Source organism: Carcharodon carcharias, chromosome 20 (genome assembly GCF_017639515.1).
Source record: "Carcharodon carcharias isolate sCarCar2 chromosome 20, sCarCar2.pri, whole genome shotgun sequence".
NCBI lineage: Eukaryota > Metazoa > Chordata > Chondrichthyes > Lamniformes > Lamnidae > Carcharodon > Carcharodon carcharias.
In genome coordinates this window covers 60,022,605-60,038,460 of record NC_054486.1, presented here as the reverse complement: position 1 = coordinate 60,038,460, position 15,856 = coordinate 60,022,605, and the positions used below count along the sequence as shown (strand labels likewise).

The window sequence follows — 15,856 nt, the reverse complement described above, 5'->3', positions numbered from 1 at the left end:
GTAGTCATGACTGGAAGGGTTTAAGATGATGAGGAATTCAGACCATGGCCAGGATTTTCCATGCCCACCGGCGTCAGGCGTGTTAGGTGGCGTGAGCAGACAATATGATGCGATCAGTTTCACGACAGCGTGAAACCAGTTCGCAATCGTCCACTCAGCCCACCAATGGTGGGCCGTCTTCCCCGCCATCGGGTTTCAGGAACCTCATTGTAATGCATCAGCATATCATTTATTAGGCCTGCCCACCGGAACTGTCCCACCTCCTTCCGCTAGATTGTCCATCCATGTTAGCAGGAAAACATGCCAACGTGTTTCACAACAGCACATAAACAACATGCACCTGGTGGGCTGCACTTCGCTTGGGATTTCAAAGTTTGCTCCCTACTTTGCTTTGGTTAGCACTCGCACTCATCAGCACCAGGCTTCACAGACCGCACCACATCACTTTTAGGGGGGCTCACGGGCAGGTCTCTACCTATCAGATCAGCCATACATGGGTGGCTTTTCAATGGCTGCAAGGCTAGGACTTGCTTGGCGAAGGGGGAGAAGTGGCCTTTGGCAAGGGAAGAGGATGAGAGCTGTACTGGGGAAGGAGGGTAACCCAGGGTGTGTGTGGGGGCACATGTTAATCTGTGCAAGTGGCCTCAAGGTGGTGAGGGCTGAGGAGACAGTCTCCAGGGGAGATGAGGTCAGATGGACATATGAGGGTATATGTGTGAGAATGGGTGGTGACGTCCCTTAAGCTGGCAGTGAGTGAGATGCCAGTAAATGTATGATGGGCTTGAGTGTGAAAGTTTAGAGTGATGAGATGGTTGCCATATCCTGCCTGCATGGATGAGATCATTCAGCCTCTATCTGCATTGGATGGCCAACCTCTTCTGTGCAGCATTGGCATTTATCACTGCCATCGCCCAGTGGTAATGTTGCTGCCCCTCCTGTGGTCAGAGCAGGGTTAGAGGACATCACAGCGGGCCTCAATGTCGTCCAAAGGGTGCTCGAGGGCTGCAGTCTTCTTGCCTTTTGGGGCCATATCCTGTTTGCTGCAGTCCTGGGCTGGAAGCACTGTGCACAGCAGTACTTTAAATGTGGTGGCTGTTGTGATGAAGCAGCGAAGTGACGAAATGGCAAGCGAATCAGAGCCCATTCGCCATGGAAACAGAATGTTTCCCAGGAACGTATAAGTAACGTGGCAGGTTTGGGACAATAAGGCGTGAAAACCCGCCACTGCGGCCGGCGAATAAAACGTCATTTTACCCACCCACTACTGCACTTAGTGAAAATCTGGGACTATTCCATCCCATGCTCCTGACACGCACTTGCCTCACTATTTAAATGCCTGAATTCAGGAACAACAAGGACGACTGAAATTATGCTTCCTTAGGGCAAAGCCACATCTGATGCTATCATGGAAACACACGTGCCATTTTAACTGCAGGTCTGGTCTAGGCCTTCACAGGCTCCAATTGCCGGGAAATAGGTCAGACAAGAGGATTTCGCTCCCTAGTAAGTATATTGAGTTGTATTTTAACATCAGCTTGCTGATTTATAGCTGGCTTCAAGTATAAAAATAGGAGAAATTCAGCCAAGGGCATGCAAGATATTACACTATCTAGTTCACATAATGAAGGGCTACATTCTTCTGACAACCCCCCAGCTCATGTATCTACATAAGAAAGGCTCTTTAAGCGCACAATCAGCAAAGGGAGACGTCAACCTGAGAGAGACAGAGGGACAAAAACAAAAACAAAAATACCTGGAAAAACTCAGCAAGTCTGGCAGCATCTGTGGAGAGGAACACAGTTAATGTTTCGAGTCCAAATGACCCTTCAACAGAACTAAGTAAAAATAGAAGAGAGGTGAAATATAACCTCGTTTAAGTGGGGGGTGGGGGTTGGGCTGGGGGGGGGAGACAAGGAGAGCTGGATAGAGGGCCAGTGATAGGTGGAGATAACCAAAAGATGTCACAGACAAAAGGACAAAGAGGTGTTGAAGGTGGTGATATTATCTAAAGGAATGTGCTAATTAAGGGTAGAAAGCAGGACAAGCAAGGTACAGATAGACCTAGTGGGGGTGGGGTGGGGGGAAGGGATCGAAATAGGCTAAAAGGTAGAGATAAAACAAAGGGTGGAAATACACTTAAAAATAACGGAAGTATGTGAGAAAAGAAAAATCTATATAGTTTATTGGAAAAAACAAAAAGTAGGGGGAAAATCAGAAAGGGGGTGGGGACGGAGGAGAGTGTTCGTGATCTAAAATTGTTGAACTCAATATTCAGTCCAGAAGGCTGTAAAGTGCCTAGTTGGAAGATGAGGTGTTTTTCCTCCAGTTTGCGTTGAGCTTCACTGGAACAATGCAGCAAGCCTAGGACGGACATGTGGGCATGAGAGCAGGGTGGAGTGTTGAAATGGCAAGCGACAGGGAGGTCTGGGTAATACTTGCGGACAGACCGAAGATGTTCTGCAAAGCGGTCACCCAGTCTGCGTCTGGTCTCTCCAATGTAGAGGAAACCGCATTGGGAGCATCGAATGCAGTAGACTAAGCTGACGGAAGTGCAAGTGAAATGCTGCTTCACTTGAAAGGAGTGTTTGGGCCTTTGGACGGTGAGGAGAGGGGAAGTGAAGGGGCAGGTGTTGCACCTTCTGCGGTTGCATGGGAAGGTGCCGTGGGAGGGTGTTAAGATGTAGGGGGTGATGGAGGAGTGGACCAGAGGGAACGATCCCTGCGGAATGCCACCAGGTGGGGTGAAGGGAAGATGTGTTTGATGGTGGCATCATGCTGGAGTTGGCGGAAATGGTGGAGGATGATCCTTTGAATGTGGAGGCTGGTGGAGTGATAAGTGAGGACAAGGGGGTCCCTATCATGTTTCTGGGAGGGAGAAGAAGGTGTGAAGGCGGATGCGCGGGAGATGGGCCGGACACGGTTGAGGGCCCTGTCAACCACCATGGGTGGAAAACCTCAGTTGAGGAAGGAGGACATGTCAGAGGAACTGTTTTTGAAAGTGGCATCATCAGAACAGATGCGACGGAGGTGAAGGAATTGAGAGAATGGAATGGGGTCCTTACAGGAAGCGGGGTGTGAAGAGCTGTAGTCGAGGTAGCTGTGGGAGTCGGTAGGCTTGTAATGATTATTGGTGGACAGTCTATCGCCAGAGATTGAGACAGAGAGGTCAAGGAAGGGAAGGGAAGTGTCAGAGATAGACCATGTGAAAATGATGGAGGGGTGGAAATTGGAAGCAAAATTAATAAATTTTTCCAGGTCCAGACAAGAATATGAAGCAGCACCGAAGTAATCATCGATGTAACGGAGAAAGATTTGTAAGAGGGGGCCGGAGTAGGACTGGAACAAGGAATGTTCCACATACCTCATAAAGAGACAGGCATAGCTAGGGCCCATGCGGGTACCCATAGCCACACCTTTTATTTGGAGGAAGTGAGAGGAGTTTGAGTAGAAATTGTTCAGTGTGAGAACAAGTTCAGCCAGACGGAGGAGAGTAGTGGTGGATGGGGATTGTTCGGGCCTCTGTTCGAGGAAGAAGTGGAGAGCCATCAGACCATCCTGGTGGGGGATGGAGGTGTAGAGGGATTGGACGTCCATGGTGAAGAGAAGGCGGTTGGGGCCAGGAACAGGAAATTTTTGACATGATGTAGGGTATCAGAGGAATCACGGATGTAGGTGGGAAGGGACAGAACAAGGGGAGAGAGAATGGAGTCAAGATAGCAAGAAATGAGTTCCGTGGAGCAGGAACAGGCTGACATGACGGGACAGTCCTGTTTGTGGATTTTGGATAGGAGGTAGAAGCCCCAGCTATGCCGTGCAAGGCTGGGAGACTATCAGGTTGGAAGCTGTGGAAGGAAGATCTCCAGAGGAGATGAGGTCAATAACAGTCCTGGAAACAATGGCTTGATGTTCAGTGATGGGGTCATGGTCCAGAGAGGTAGGAGGAAGTGTCTGCGAATTGACGCTCAGCCTCTGTGAGGTAGAGGTCTGTGCACCAGACAACAACAGCACCACCCTTGTCAGCGGGTTTGATGACAATGTCAGGGTTGGACCTGAGAGAAAGAGTTCAGCAAGTTCAGAGAGAGACAGGTTAGATCATCCTCTGCCATTTCCGCCAACTCCAGCATGATGCCACCACCAAACACATCTTCCCTTCACCCCCCCCGGCGGCATTCCACAGGGATAGTTCCCTCCTGAACACCCTGCTCCACTCCTCCATCACCCCCTACACCTCAACCCCCTCCCACGGCACCTTCCCATGCAACCGCAGAAGGTGCAACACCTGCCCCTTCACTTCCCCTCTCCTCACCGTCCAAAGGCCCAAACACTCCTTGCAAGTGAAGCAGCATTTCACTTGCACTTCCGTCAGCTTAGTCTACTGCATTCGTTGCTCCCAATGCGGTTTCCTCTACATTGGAGAGACCAAACGCAGACTGGGTGACCGCTTTGCAGAACACCTTCGGTCTGTCCGCAAGTATTACCCAGACCTCCCTGTTGCTTGCCATTTCAACACTCCACCCTGCTCTCATGCCCATATGTCCGTCCTAGGCTTGCAGTATTGTTCCAGTGAAGCTCAACACAAACTGGAGGAACAACACCTCATCTTCCAACTAGGCACTTTACAGCCTTCTGGACTGAATATTGAGTTCAATAATTTTAGATCACGACCTCTCTCCTCCATCCCCACCCCCTTTTCGATTTTCCCCCTCCTTTTTGTTTTTTCCAATAAACTATATAGATCTTTCTTTTCTCACATACTTCCATTATTTTTAAGTGTATTTCTATCCATTGTTCTATCTCTACCTTTTAGCCTATTTCGATCCCTTCCCCCCACCCCACCCCCACTAGGACTATCTGTACCTTGCTTGTCCTGCTTTCTACCCTTAATTAGCACATTCCTTTAGATAATATCACCACCTTCAACACCTCTTTGTCCTTTTGCCTATGACATCTTTTGGTTATCTCCACCCATCACGGGCCCTCTATCCAGCTCTTCCCGCCACCCCCCCCCCCCCCTCCCCAAAACCAGATTATATTTCACCTCTCTTCTATTTTTACTCCGTTCTGTTGAAGGGTCATTTGGACTCGAAACGTTAACTGTTTCCCTCTCCGCAGATGCTGCCAGACTTGCTGAGTTTTTCCAGGTATTTTTGTTTTTGTTTTGGATTTCCAGCATCCGCAGTTTTTTCTTTTACCTTAGTGAATATATTTGGGAATTTGGTCAAAGTGGGAACTCGGTGTATAGGGTTAAAGAGGCGCTTTCGGTAAGGTTTACTGCAAGAAGTACAACTTAGAATGGAGTGCTGGGAGTTGGTTAAACAAGGGAATTAGGGAAGGAAGGGAAAGAGGTGCTCCTTTGCTTTCTGCTTTCTAACTTTCTCAACATTCATCAAGTGGACGTATTCTGTTCCAGGAGAAGCAGCTAGTTATTTGGGGAATACCTGGTAAGTGACTAAGGTTTATTCTATTCCTAAGGTGCAAAATGGTCTAGCAACTGGTGGTAAGGTTAGTAAAATATATAAAAACAAAAGTGAAATATATAATTGAATAAAATAATTAAATAGTTAACTAGAACACATTAAGGATGTCAGGAAGGTGATGTGTCACAGCTGCAGCTTGTGGGAGCTCTTGGACGTGAGTTTGATCCAGAGCAAACACATCTGCAGTAAGTGTTTGCAGTTTGAGCAGCTTCAGCTCAGTTTATGAGCTGGTAGCTGAACTACAGACACTGACACATCAGGAGGGGGAAAGTTACCTCTATTCTTTATACCAGGAGGCAGTCACGCCTCTTAGGACTGGGTCTTCTAATTTTGGTCAGTGGCCAGGGACAGGAGTGTGACTGCGAGTGAGACAGGTAAGGGGACCCAGAGGGCAACAATGCGGGATCCTCGGCCCTTGCAATTGTCCAACAGGTTTGAGGTTTTTTCAGCTTGTGTGGGTGAAAGTGGGAGCTGCAAGGTGGATGAGCTACCTGGCCATGGCACCATGGTACAGGAAGCCATCCAAGTGCGGGGACCAAAAAGGAATGTAGTGGTAGTAGGGGATAGTATAGTCCGAGGAATTGACGCCATTTTCTGCAGCAAAGAGCGTGAGTCCATACGCCTGTGTTGCCTGCCAGGTGCTAGGGTTCAGGACATCTGCTCGGGGCTGGAAAAGAACTTGCAGTGGGAGGGGGAAGACCCAGTTGTCATGGTCCATGTTATACCAATGACATAGGCAGGACAAAGGAGGAGGTCAGTATGAGGACCAAGGCACCAAATTAAGAAGCAAAACCTCAAAGGTCATCATTTCTGGATTATTAACTGAGCCACGTGCAAATCGGCATTGGTCAAATCAGATTAGGGAGATGAATGTGTGGCTCAAAGACTGTGGGAGAAGTGCGTTCTGATTCGTGGGGCACTGCCACTAGTACAGCTGAAAGTGGGATCTGTACCGTTGGGACAGTCTACATCTGAAACATGCTGGGACCAGTGTTCTTGCAGACCACATAGCTAGGGAAGTAGAGAGGGTTTTAAACTAAATAGTGGGGGCAAGGGATCAAATTTGGGAAGATGAGGTGAATCAAAGAACAAAGACAAGGCAAAAGAAAAAGCTATTACAGGAAATGGAAAACAGACCATGACAGTAAGGGATAGAGAGTACAAATCTAACAGTAAATCAGCAGATGAAACTAGAGGTGATAAAGAGGATAAAACTAAAAGCTCTGTATCTGAATGCACGTAGCATCCGAAACAAAACAGATGAATTGAGAGTGCACATAGAAATAAATAATTACGATTTGATAGCCACTACAGAGGCATGGCTGCAGGAGAACATGGATTGGGACATGAATATTGAAGGATACAGGATATTTAGGAAGGACAGGAAGCAAGGAAAAGATGGAGGGGTGACTGTAAGTCAATGATGGTATTAGCACAATAGAGAGGGATGGCCTAAGTTCAGGAAATCAGGATGTGGAAACGGTTTGGATAGAGATGAGAAATGGTAAAAGCAAGAGGTCACTTGTGGGAGTTGTGTACAGGCCCCCTAATAGAAACCACATGGTAGGGTGCCGCATAAGGGAAGAAATAATTGTAGAGCATGTCAGAAAGGCACGGCGATAATCATGGGAGATTTTAATTTACACAGACTGGAAAAGTCAGATGGACAAAGATAGCCTAGATGAGGAGTTTATTGAATGTTTTCAGCATGTTCTATAGCCAACCGGAGAGCACGCTATACTAGACCTGGTATTGTGCAATGAGATAGGAGTAATTAATGATCGCATAGTGAAGGTGCCCTTGCGTAGCAGCAACCACAATATAATTGAATTTCACATTCAGTTTGAGGGAGAGAGGAGTGGGTCCAAAACCATGCTTTTCAACTTAAATAAGGGCAATTATGACGACATTAAAGCCGAGCTGGCTAAAGTGAATTGGCAAATTAGGTTAAGGGATAGGTCTACAGAGATGCAGTGGCTAATATTAAAGGGGATATTTCAGAATGCACAGAATAGATACATTCCAACAAGTAAGGAAAAGTCTAAGGAATGGGCACACCATCCGAGGTTAACTAAAAAGGTTAAAGATAGTATCAAACTTAAAGAAAAAGCGTATAATTGTGCAAAGACAGGTGGCAGGTCAGAAGATTGGACTGAATATAGGAACAGCAAAGAATAACTAAAAGACTAATAAGGAGAAAGCTGGCCAGAAAAATAAAAACAGATAATAAGAGTTTTTATAAATATTTAAAAAAGAAAAAAAGCTAACAGAGTGAGCACTGGTCCTATAGAAAGTGAGACTGGAGAATTGATAATGGAAAACAAGAAGATGGCAGATGAATTGAACAGGTGCTTTGCATCAGTTTTCACTATAGAGGATATAAGTAACATCCCAGGAGCAGCTATAAACCAGGAAATGGAAGTGGGGGAGGAAGTCAGGAAAATTAGTCACCGGGGAAATGGTACTGAGTAAATTGTTGGAGCTGCGGGCTGACAAGAGCCCGGGTCCTGATAGACTTCATCCTGGGTCTTAAAAGAAGTAGCTAGTGAGATAGTTGATGCATTGGTTTTAATTTTCCAAAACTCACTAGATTCGGGGAAGGTCTCATTAGATTGGAAGGTAGTAAATGTAACTCCATTATTCAAAAAGTGAGGGAGGCAAAGCAGGAAACAACAGGCCAGTTGGCTTAACATCTGTCGTAGGGAAAATGTTAGAAGCTATTATTAAAGAAGTTATAGCAGGGCACTTTGATAAGCTCAAGGTCATCAGGCAGCGTCGACATGGTTTTGTGAAAGGGCAATCCTTTTTAACCAACTTATTGGAGTACTTTGAGGAAGTAACATGTGCTGAGGATAAAGGGGAACCCGTGGATATAATATACTTAAGTTTCCAGAAGGTATTTGGTAAAGTGCCACATCAGAGGTTATTGTGGAAAACAAAAGCTCATGGCATAGAGGGTAACATATTGACATGGATAGAAGGTTGGCTGGCTAACAGGCAGCAGAGAGTATAAATGGGTATTTTTCAGGTTGGCAAGATGTAACGAGTGGTGTGCCACAGGGTCAGTGCTGGGACCACAACTGTTTACAATTTGTATAAATGGCTTGGATTAAGGGATAGATGGAATGGTTGCCAAATTTGCTGATGACACAAAGATAGGTAGGAAAGTAAGTTCTGAACAGGGCATAAGCGGGCTACAAAAAGATATAGATAGGTGAAATGAGTGGGCAAAGATCTAGCAAATGGAGTATAATGTGGGAAAATGTGAAATTGTCCATTTTGGCAGGAAGAATAAAAGAAACATATTGTCTGAACGGTGAGAGATTTCAGAGCTCTGAGGTGCGGAGGGATCTGGGTGTCCTAGTGCATGAATCAAAGAAGGCTAGTATGCAGGTACAACAAGTAATTAAGGAAGTTAATAGAATGTTATCATTTATTGCAAGGGGAATTGAATACAAAAGTAGGGAGCTTGTGCTTCAGTTATACAGGGCACTAGTGAGACCACATCTGGAGTACTGTGCATGGTACTGGTCACCTTATTTAAGGAAGGATGTAAATGCATTGAAAGCAGTTCAGAGAAGGTTTACCAGACTAATACCTGGAATGGGTGGTTGTCCTTTGAGGAAAGGTTAGGCTTGTAGCCGTTGGAGCTTAGAGTAAGAGGAGACTTGATTGAAACATATAAGATCCAGAAGGGGACTTGACAGGGTGGATGTGGAGAGGGTATTTCCTCTTGTGCAAGAATCTAGAACTAGGGGTCATTGTTTAAAAATAAGGGGTCGTCCATTTAAAACAGATGAGGTGAAAATCTTTTATTCAAGAGGGTCGTGAGTCTTTGGAACTCTCTTCCTGAAATGGTGGTGGAAGCAGAGTCTTTAAATATTTTTAAGGCAGAGGTGGATAGATTCTTGGTAAACAAGAGGACAATAGGTTATCGGAGGTATGTGGGATGGATTCTTGGTAAACAAGGGGATGATAGGTTATCGGGAGTAGGTGGGATGCAGGTTTCAGGTCACTATCAGATCAGCCATGATCTTATTAAATGGCGGACCAGGCTTGAGGGGCTGAGTGGCTTACTCCTGCTCTTTGTTCGTATCACTTAGTTAAATAGCGAAAATTTAGGATCATAAAGGGTTTAGAGTTTGTTTACTGGAGAACTCAGTTATGTCAAACCAGAGAATATTTAGTATAGACTTGAAATTTGTAAGACATAAGATTGTGTAATGAACAATTCCAGACTATCTTCATGCAACCAAGGAAGCCAAAGTTAAACTTATATGTAAAATGGAAGGTAGTGGATCAATGGTACTGCACTGCATAGTACCAAATAGTGGCACCATTTAGCTTTAGTTTTATCCCACTAATTCCTCCCAATGCTTAAGACCACAGCCCAATTATACAAATAACACATACAAAATCAAATCTTTCGCATTATTTTTTCTCCTTTTATGTTTCGTTCCATATTAACACACAGCATTTTATGATCAAAAAATAAATTCAGGCAGGCAATTTCATCCCAAGCCATTAATAAAAGAAAGGTGAAAATGTTGAAAGTTTACAACACTGGCAAGTCAGATCATTAGATTTGTGCAGTTATATTCATATTTTAAAGAGGCTTCAAATATGACTTCCATAATAAGTTTGATATATGATGGCCAACTTTAATTAAATAATTAAAACCTTCACAGTGAAAAGAAAATATAGGTAAAGCATTTATAAGACAACTAATGTTATCTTAGTGTTTGACGAACATGTGGATTCAATTTGAGAGAACTGTGACGACACCAGTGCATGTTCATTATATATCAATGTCTAATTTTCACAACTCTAACCAGTAATATATTGCAGCAGTGAAAATCAAATTTGATTTTAGTATACATTTACAAAATACCAGAAGACTCCTCACAATTAATTGTATTTTGCACTTCTCAGATTTGTATGCAACTCTAAAATAACTATTAGATTAAACATTCATCATTTTTTTAATGTTTCTACTTGAGTCAAGTAATGAAATAAATCAACTGAAATTAATTATTCTAATATTTCCTCACAAATACATATTTTCTGCATGCTTATGACCAAGCAAGTGCAATAATATCACTAGTCAAAAAAAGTCTATGTCAAAGAATACAGCATAAATCTGTAGCTAGCTAGTGATGAGGGTGGCCAAAATATTGCAATGCACATATATAAATAATCAACCATTTGTTTCCAATTAATTCCTAAATTCAAATTGGCCATTTTGATTGACTATTTTTCAAAATTTATCCAGTTTGGATTTTAAAATCCACTTCTGACTTGACTTTTCAAAAAGCTTACATTTTGGTGGTGCCCTCCAGTGGTTCCTTTAAGGGCCACAGCTCTTGTTTAAATTCAGTCTTGAGATGAGAGGGCATCGCTGATTGCCTATGAGGTGGTGGTGAACAGCCTTCATGAACCGCTGCAATCTGTGAGATGAATGAGCTCCCACGGAGCTATTAAGTAGGAAGTTATAGGATTGTGACCCAGAGACACTGAAGGAATGACAATATAGTTCCAAGCCACAATGGTGTGCGATTTGGACGGGAACTTGCAGATGTTGGTGTCCCATGCACCTGCTGTTATCCTTCTAAGTGGTAGAGATTGCATGGTGCTGTCAAAGAAGCCTTGATGAGTTGCTGCAGTGCACCTTGTAATATAGCCACATTGAACTGATGGTGGACGGAGTGAATGTTTAAGGAGGTGGGGTGGAGGGGCAACAATCAATTGGGCTTTGTTCTCAATGGTGTCATGCTCCTTGTGTTCTTGGAGTGTTTGTTTAATCACGCTCCTGACTGTGTCTTTACAGATGGTGGAAAGGTTTTGTGAGTCTGAAGGTGAATTATTCAAAACAGAATACCCAGCCTCTGACCTGATTTTGTAGCCATTGTATTTACGCGGATGGTCCATTTAAGTTTCTGATTAATAGTGACCCCCAGGATGTTGGTGGGGAATTCAGTGATGGAAATGCCAAAGAATGTCATGGGGAGGCAGTTAGACTCTCCTGTTAGAGATGTCACCACCTGTTACTTGTGTGACACAGAAGAACAAAGAAATAGGAGCAGAAATAGGCCACACGGTGCTTTGATCCTTTTCCACGCCATTCAACATGGCCTGCCTTTCCCCATAGTTGTGATTCCCCTATAATTGAAGAATCTGTCCATCTCAGCCTTGAATATATTCAATGACTCAGCGTCCAGCTCTCTGGGAAAGACAATTCCAAAGATTCATGGCCCTGAGAGAAGAAATACCTCCTCGGCTTGCACAATTGCTACTGGCTACTTATCACCGTAAGCTTGAATGTTGTCCAGGCCCTGCTGCATGCGAGGTACAGAATCATTATATGAGGAGTTGCGAATGGATCTGAACACTGAAATCATCAGCAGACATCCCCATTTCCGAACTTAAGGTGGAGGAAAGGAAAAAAAGATGAAGCAGTTAAAGATGGTTGGGCCTCAAAGTGCCCTGAGGAATTCCTGCAACAATGTCCTGGGGGTGAGATGATTGGCCTCCAACAACCATAACCACCTTCCTTTGTGCTAGGTATGACTCCAACCAGTTGAGAGTTTTCCCCTTGATTCCCATTGCCTTCAATTCTACTAGGTCAAATGCTGCCTTAACAGCAAGGGCAGTCACTTTCACGTCACCTCTGGAATTCCGTCATTTAGTCCATGTTTGGAGCAATGAGGTCTGGAGCTGAGAGGTCCTGGTGGCCAGAGCCCAAACTGAACATTGCTTAGCAGGTTACTAGAGTGTAAGTGCTGCTTGATAGCACTGTCAATAACACCTTCCATCACTCTGCTGATGATTGAGAGTAGGCTGTTGTGTGGTAATTAGATGGTTTGGATATTTCCGAAATCTTGTGGACAAGATGTACTTGGGCAATTTTCCACTTTGTCAGGTAGATGACAGTGTTGTAGCTCTACTGGAATGAACACCTATTTAGATATGGTCACATCTAGATATGTACTCATTAATGAAATATCCATTTATAACTGGAGTAGACTGCATTTATTTAAAGTAGTAGATTTGTGCTGTTATATTCATAATCAAATGATAGAACTTATCGCTGTTCTCATTGGAGAAAGCAGCAATAGAAGTGGGGGGGTGGGGGGGCTACCTCAAGGAAGAAGAGAAGCAAGGTTCATAGGAAACAAAGGCCGGCATTGCCAGTGACACTCACACCCCATGAAAATTTTTATAAAAAGCCTATATGCTTGCAGCAAGAGATGTGATGAATCAGCTAATTGGCCCTCTGATTAACTATCCTTGTTCATCATTCTATTCATTCTGCAAATAGAACATTCAAACCATTCCAATAACTTCTATATCAAAGACAAACTGACGGTGCAAACTCAGAGGTTGCTTATTAAACTGCGCTGCAGACCAATGCATCAAATGTGATAAGTGATTAATTTGATGTCAAACATAATAACTGCCTTAAATTCATCTCTCTCTCTCTCAAGTGATCAACCTGTAGTGCTTTTTGTAATGTTTGAGCTGATGCCTGGAAAGGATGAAGCATCTGATGGTGCGACCTCAAGAGGCTCTTCTCCAAGGTATCTTCCGTGCTGGAGTGGAGAGAATTGTTGAGAGCAGTGGGGGAGGGGGAAAAGCAATGTTGTCAGAGACAGAGTGATGAAGGGCTGTATGAACTTGGACACTTTACAAGGTGTTCCCCTGATGGCCTCAGAAAAGCTGGTTGGGTGACTGCTGTAGCTCATGTTGGGACTCTTGTAATGCTTATGAGGACTTTTGGTAGTGCTTGTTTTTATAATCTGGCATTTAAATTGAAGTATGCATATTTTCGTGACACCATTAATTAAGCCAAAACGTTAAGACTTCAAAGAGGAGACAGTAGATGGGATGTCTTTGGAAGACCTGTTTATATGGGAAATCATTTGGCCTCAGGTAACTCCATAATTAATGATGTATGCAGGCTGCTAACACAATTGCAGTTATGTACAAGGACGTCACTGACAGATTGCAAGAAGATCCAACTGTATGTGAAGCTTTGTTGGAAGTCTTGAATTTTCAAACCAAGCATGGTCTTAACTGTTGGATACCTGCTTACTAATTGGTTGATAGATTTGCGTAATGATACAAAATAAAGAACATGTAATACTTCCCATTGGTAAATTATCCTTTTTAATTCACAGCATTCTGTCCTACACTGCCAGGGCAGAACCTCCTCTTCACAGACTTCAGCAGCCATTGTGTGTTTTTTTTAAAAAGCCCCACTCCAATGTCAGTTCTTAGCCTACTATCTTCCATCCAAGAGCAGAGTCCATCAGCCAGAATTGACAATGACCCCTGATGGGCTCAAATGAATAATAGTGTTGCAGCTGGAATGAGTGTGAATGGTTGATGGAATGTTAACTGATCTTTCATTTTCACACTTTAGGGAGCTTAGCAACCGGATAAAATGTATGGTTCTGTCACACTGCTGCCTGGCATTCATGTCAAACTGACTGTGATTCCCTTCACCTAAGATGATGCTCTCAGGGACCAGGAAATGTATTCTTGGATGGCCACCTGAATGATATTGTACAAGTTCTCTGTTTCTGCTTGAGCTGCTGGCATAAAAGGTAGAGCTGCTGATCTTGGCTACAAGTCTTCAAGCAGCTCTCCTATAGGCCCTCAGACAGTGCTCATTTCCAAGGTCTGCATAAGATTTGCATGACCTGTACATTCTAGACTAATAGCTGTTAAGGTACTTCCTCCTCAAATGCTGCCTAGCTTTCTTTTTCTCCATCATGTCATGTTCCTCTTCCTCCTTCTCTTCTAGTAAAATAGCAAACAAGGGAATGGCCAAAAGGAATTCCATAATTATAACAGAACATCTTACAGGCATGGGGTGATTCTAAGTGGCCTCAAGCTAATGGAGAAAAGGTCAAATCTGTTGGTGAAGGTAAAAGAAAAATGCTCAAAAAACTCTTATGCAACTGTTCAAAGTTGCTTCAGGGTGCAAGCTCCAGAGTAAAGTGCTTGTGCCAGTATTTATAACAAGTACGCTTAATTATACTTGATGCAATGGGGCACAAGCCTCAAGTTCTGGACATTCCGATGTTGGCCATCCTCATTTTAATGTACCACAAGTCTATCACAGCTATATGACAAGCACACACATGGCAAGCTCCAACCAAAACAAAAACATCAGCCTAGCCATTGTGGTGCAGAAATGGGTCCCACCATCAAAAATGCAATTATGTTCAAATTAAGTAAGAAAATTGTATTAAAACATATAAGTTCATAGCCAATTTAATATGTTACTTTTTCCCCCACTGTTAACCCACAAAAATGAATGAAAGGAGGCAATTTCTTCCAGTTTACAACCAACATACACATAGAACATATTAAATATAGAAAAATATCTCATTGTGCATATTTTCCAGAAGGGATCAGGGCTGTCTCCCATGTAATCTCAATTTACTTTTTTTTCCCGATACAGTAGTGCAATTGAGATTCATTTGGATTTAAAATTAAGTTTGATACTTATCCTTCATGCAGAGAGATAAATCCTAGCCCAAATGAGGTCATTAATGCATAGAATCCCAGTGTGGTGTATTGAAAGTTACTGCTATTCAACTACGCATCTAACAGCAGTATTCTAATGCTGGTTAAAAATAGCACATAAAGGCTATACACAAAGATTTACTCTTACCCAGATTCTTAGTACCTTGATCATGCTGATTCCACTCAAAGGAATCTGGGAGCTGATATGACATCTCCATCACTTTTGTCAAGTTTCTGTCGTCTCTTATGGGCCCTCCAGGTGTTATATATGGCAGTGAAGGCACCTCCATGTCATACTCCATGCTGTCTTCATCAGAGTCAGTTTCCTCATCATCTTCATCCTCCTCGTCTTCCTCGTCATCTTCATCATCTTCCTCTGCAAATGGACAAAATATCAACATAGAAAATAGTTCAGTATGAAATGTACTTAAGTAAAAGAACATTCAGCACGATAACTAGTTTAAAGTAAAAGATTGTGAAGAAAGGTTTCTGAGAATTGAAGTTTATGAATAAAATGCATTAAAAATGAACTTTGGAGGATCTGAAATGTAACATTTGAACTCTTGACCATAGAATCTTTTACAACTTCAACGAGCAGTGTCTAGTTGGGCTCAAATGACAGAAAATGAGGACATAGCGCATCAACACTAACAGTGTCAAGTTTTCCCAAATGTTGGAGACAATTAAACAATATTTAGCCCATCTTGAACTATTATCTAATGTAATCCCGCTCCTCTGTCATTTCCAGTGTAATTTTATATTCTTCCTTTTCAAGCATTTACTGTACATTTCCAAGTTAAATGAATCCACTGAGCAGATTATCCTTCTCATTTCCCCACCCACTG

The 15,856-nt window shown here is 43.3% G+C and overlaps 1 protein-coding gene across 5 annotated transcripts in view; it reads right to left on the bottom strand.

Moving 5' to 3' along the window:
- Window positions 1-15,856, bottom strand: part of LOC121292169 (armadillo-like helical domain-containing protein 4) — a 137,081-nt gene that overhangs the window by 82,075 nt on the left and 39,150 nt on the right. For 3 of the 5 annotated variants that reach the window (XM_041213809.1, XM_041213811.1, XM_041213810.1), the window contains exon 5: window positions 15,175-15,387. In XM_041213809.1, coding sequence (XP_041069743.1) covers window positions 15,175-15,387 — 213 coding nt within the window. Of the gene's footprint in view, window positions 1-15,159; window positions 15,388-15,856 lie in introns of all 5 variants that reach the window. The other 2 variants (XM_041213807.1, XM_041213808.1) reach the window with 1 other exon arrangement.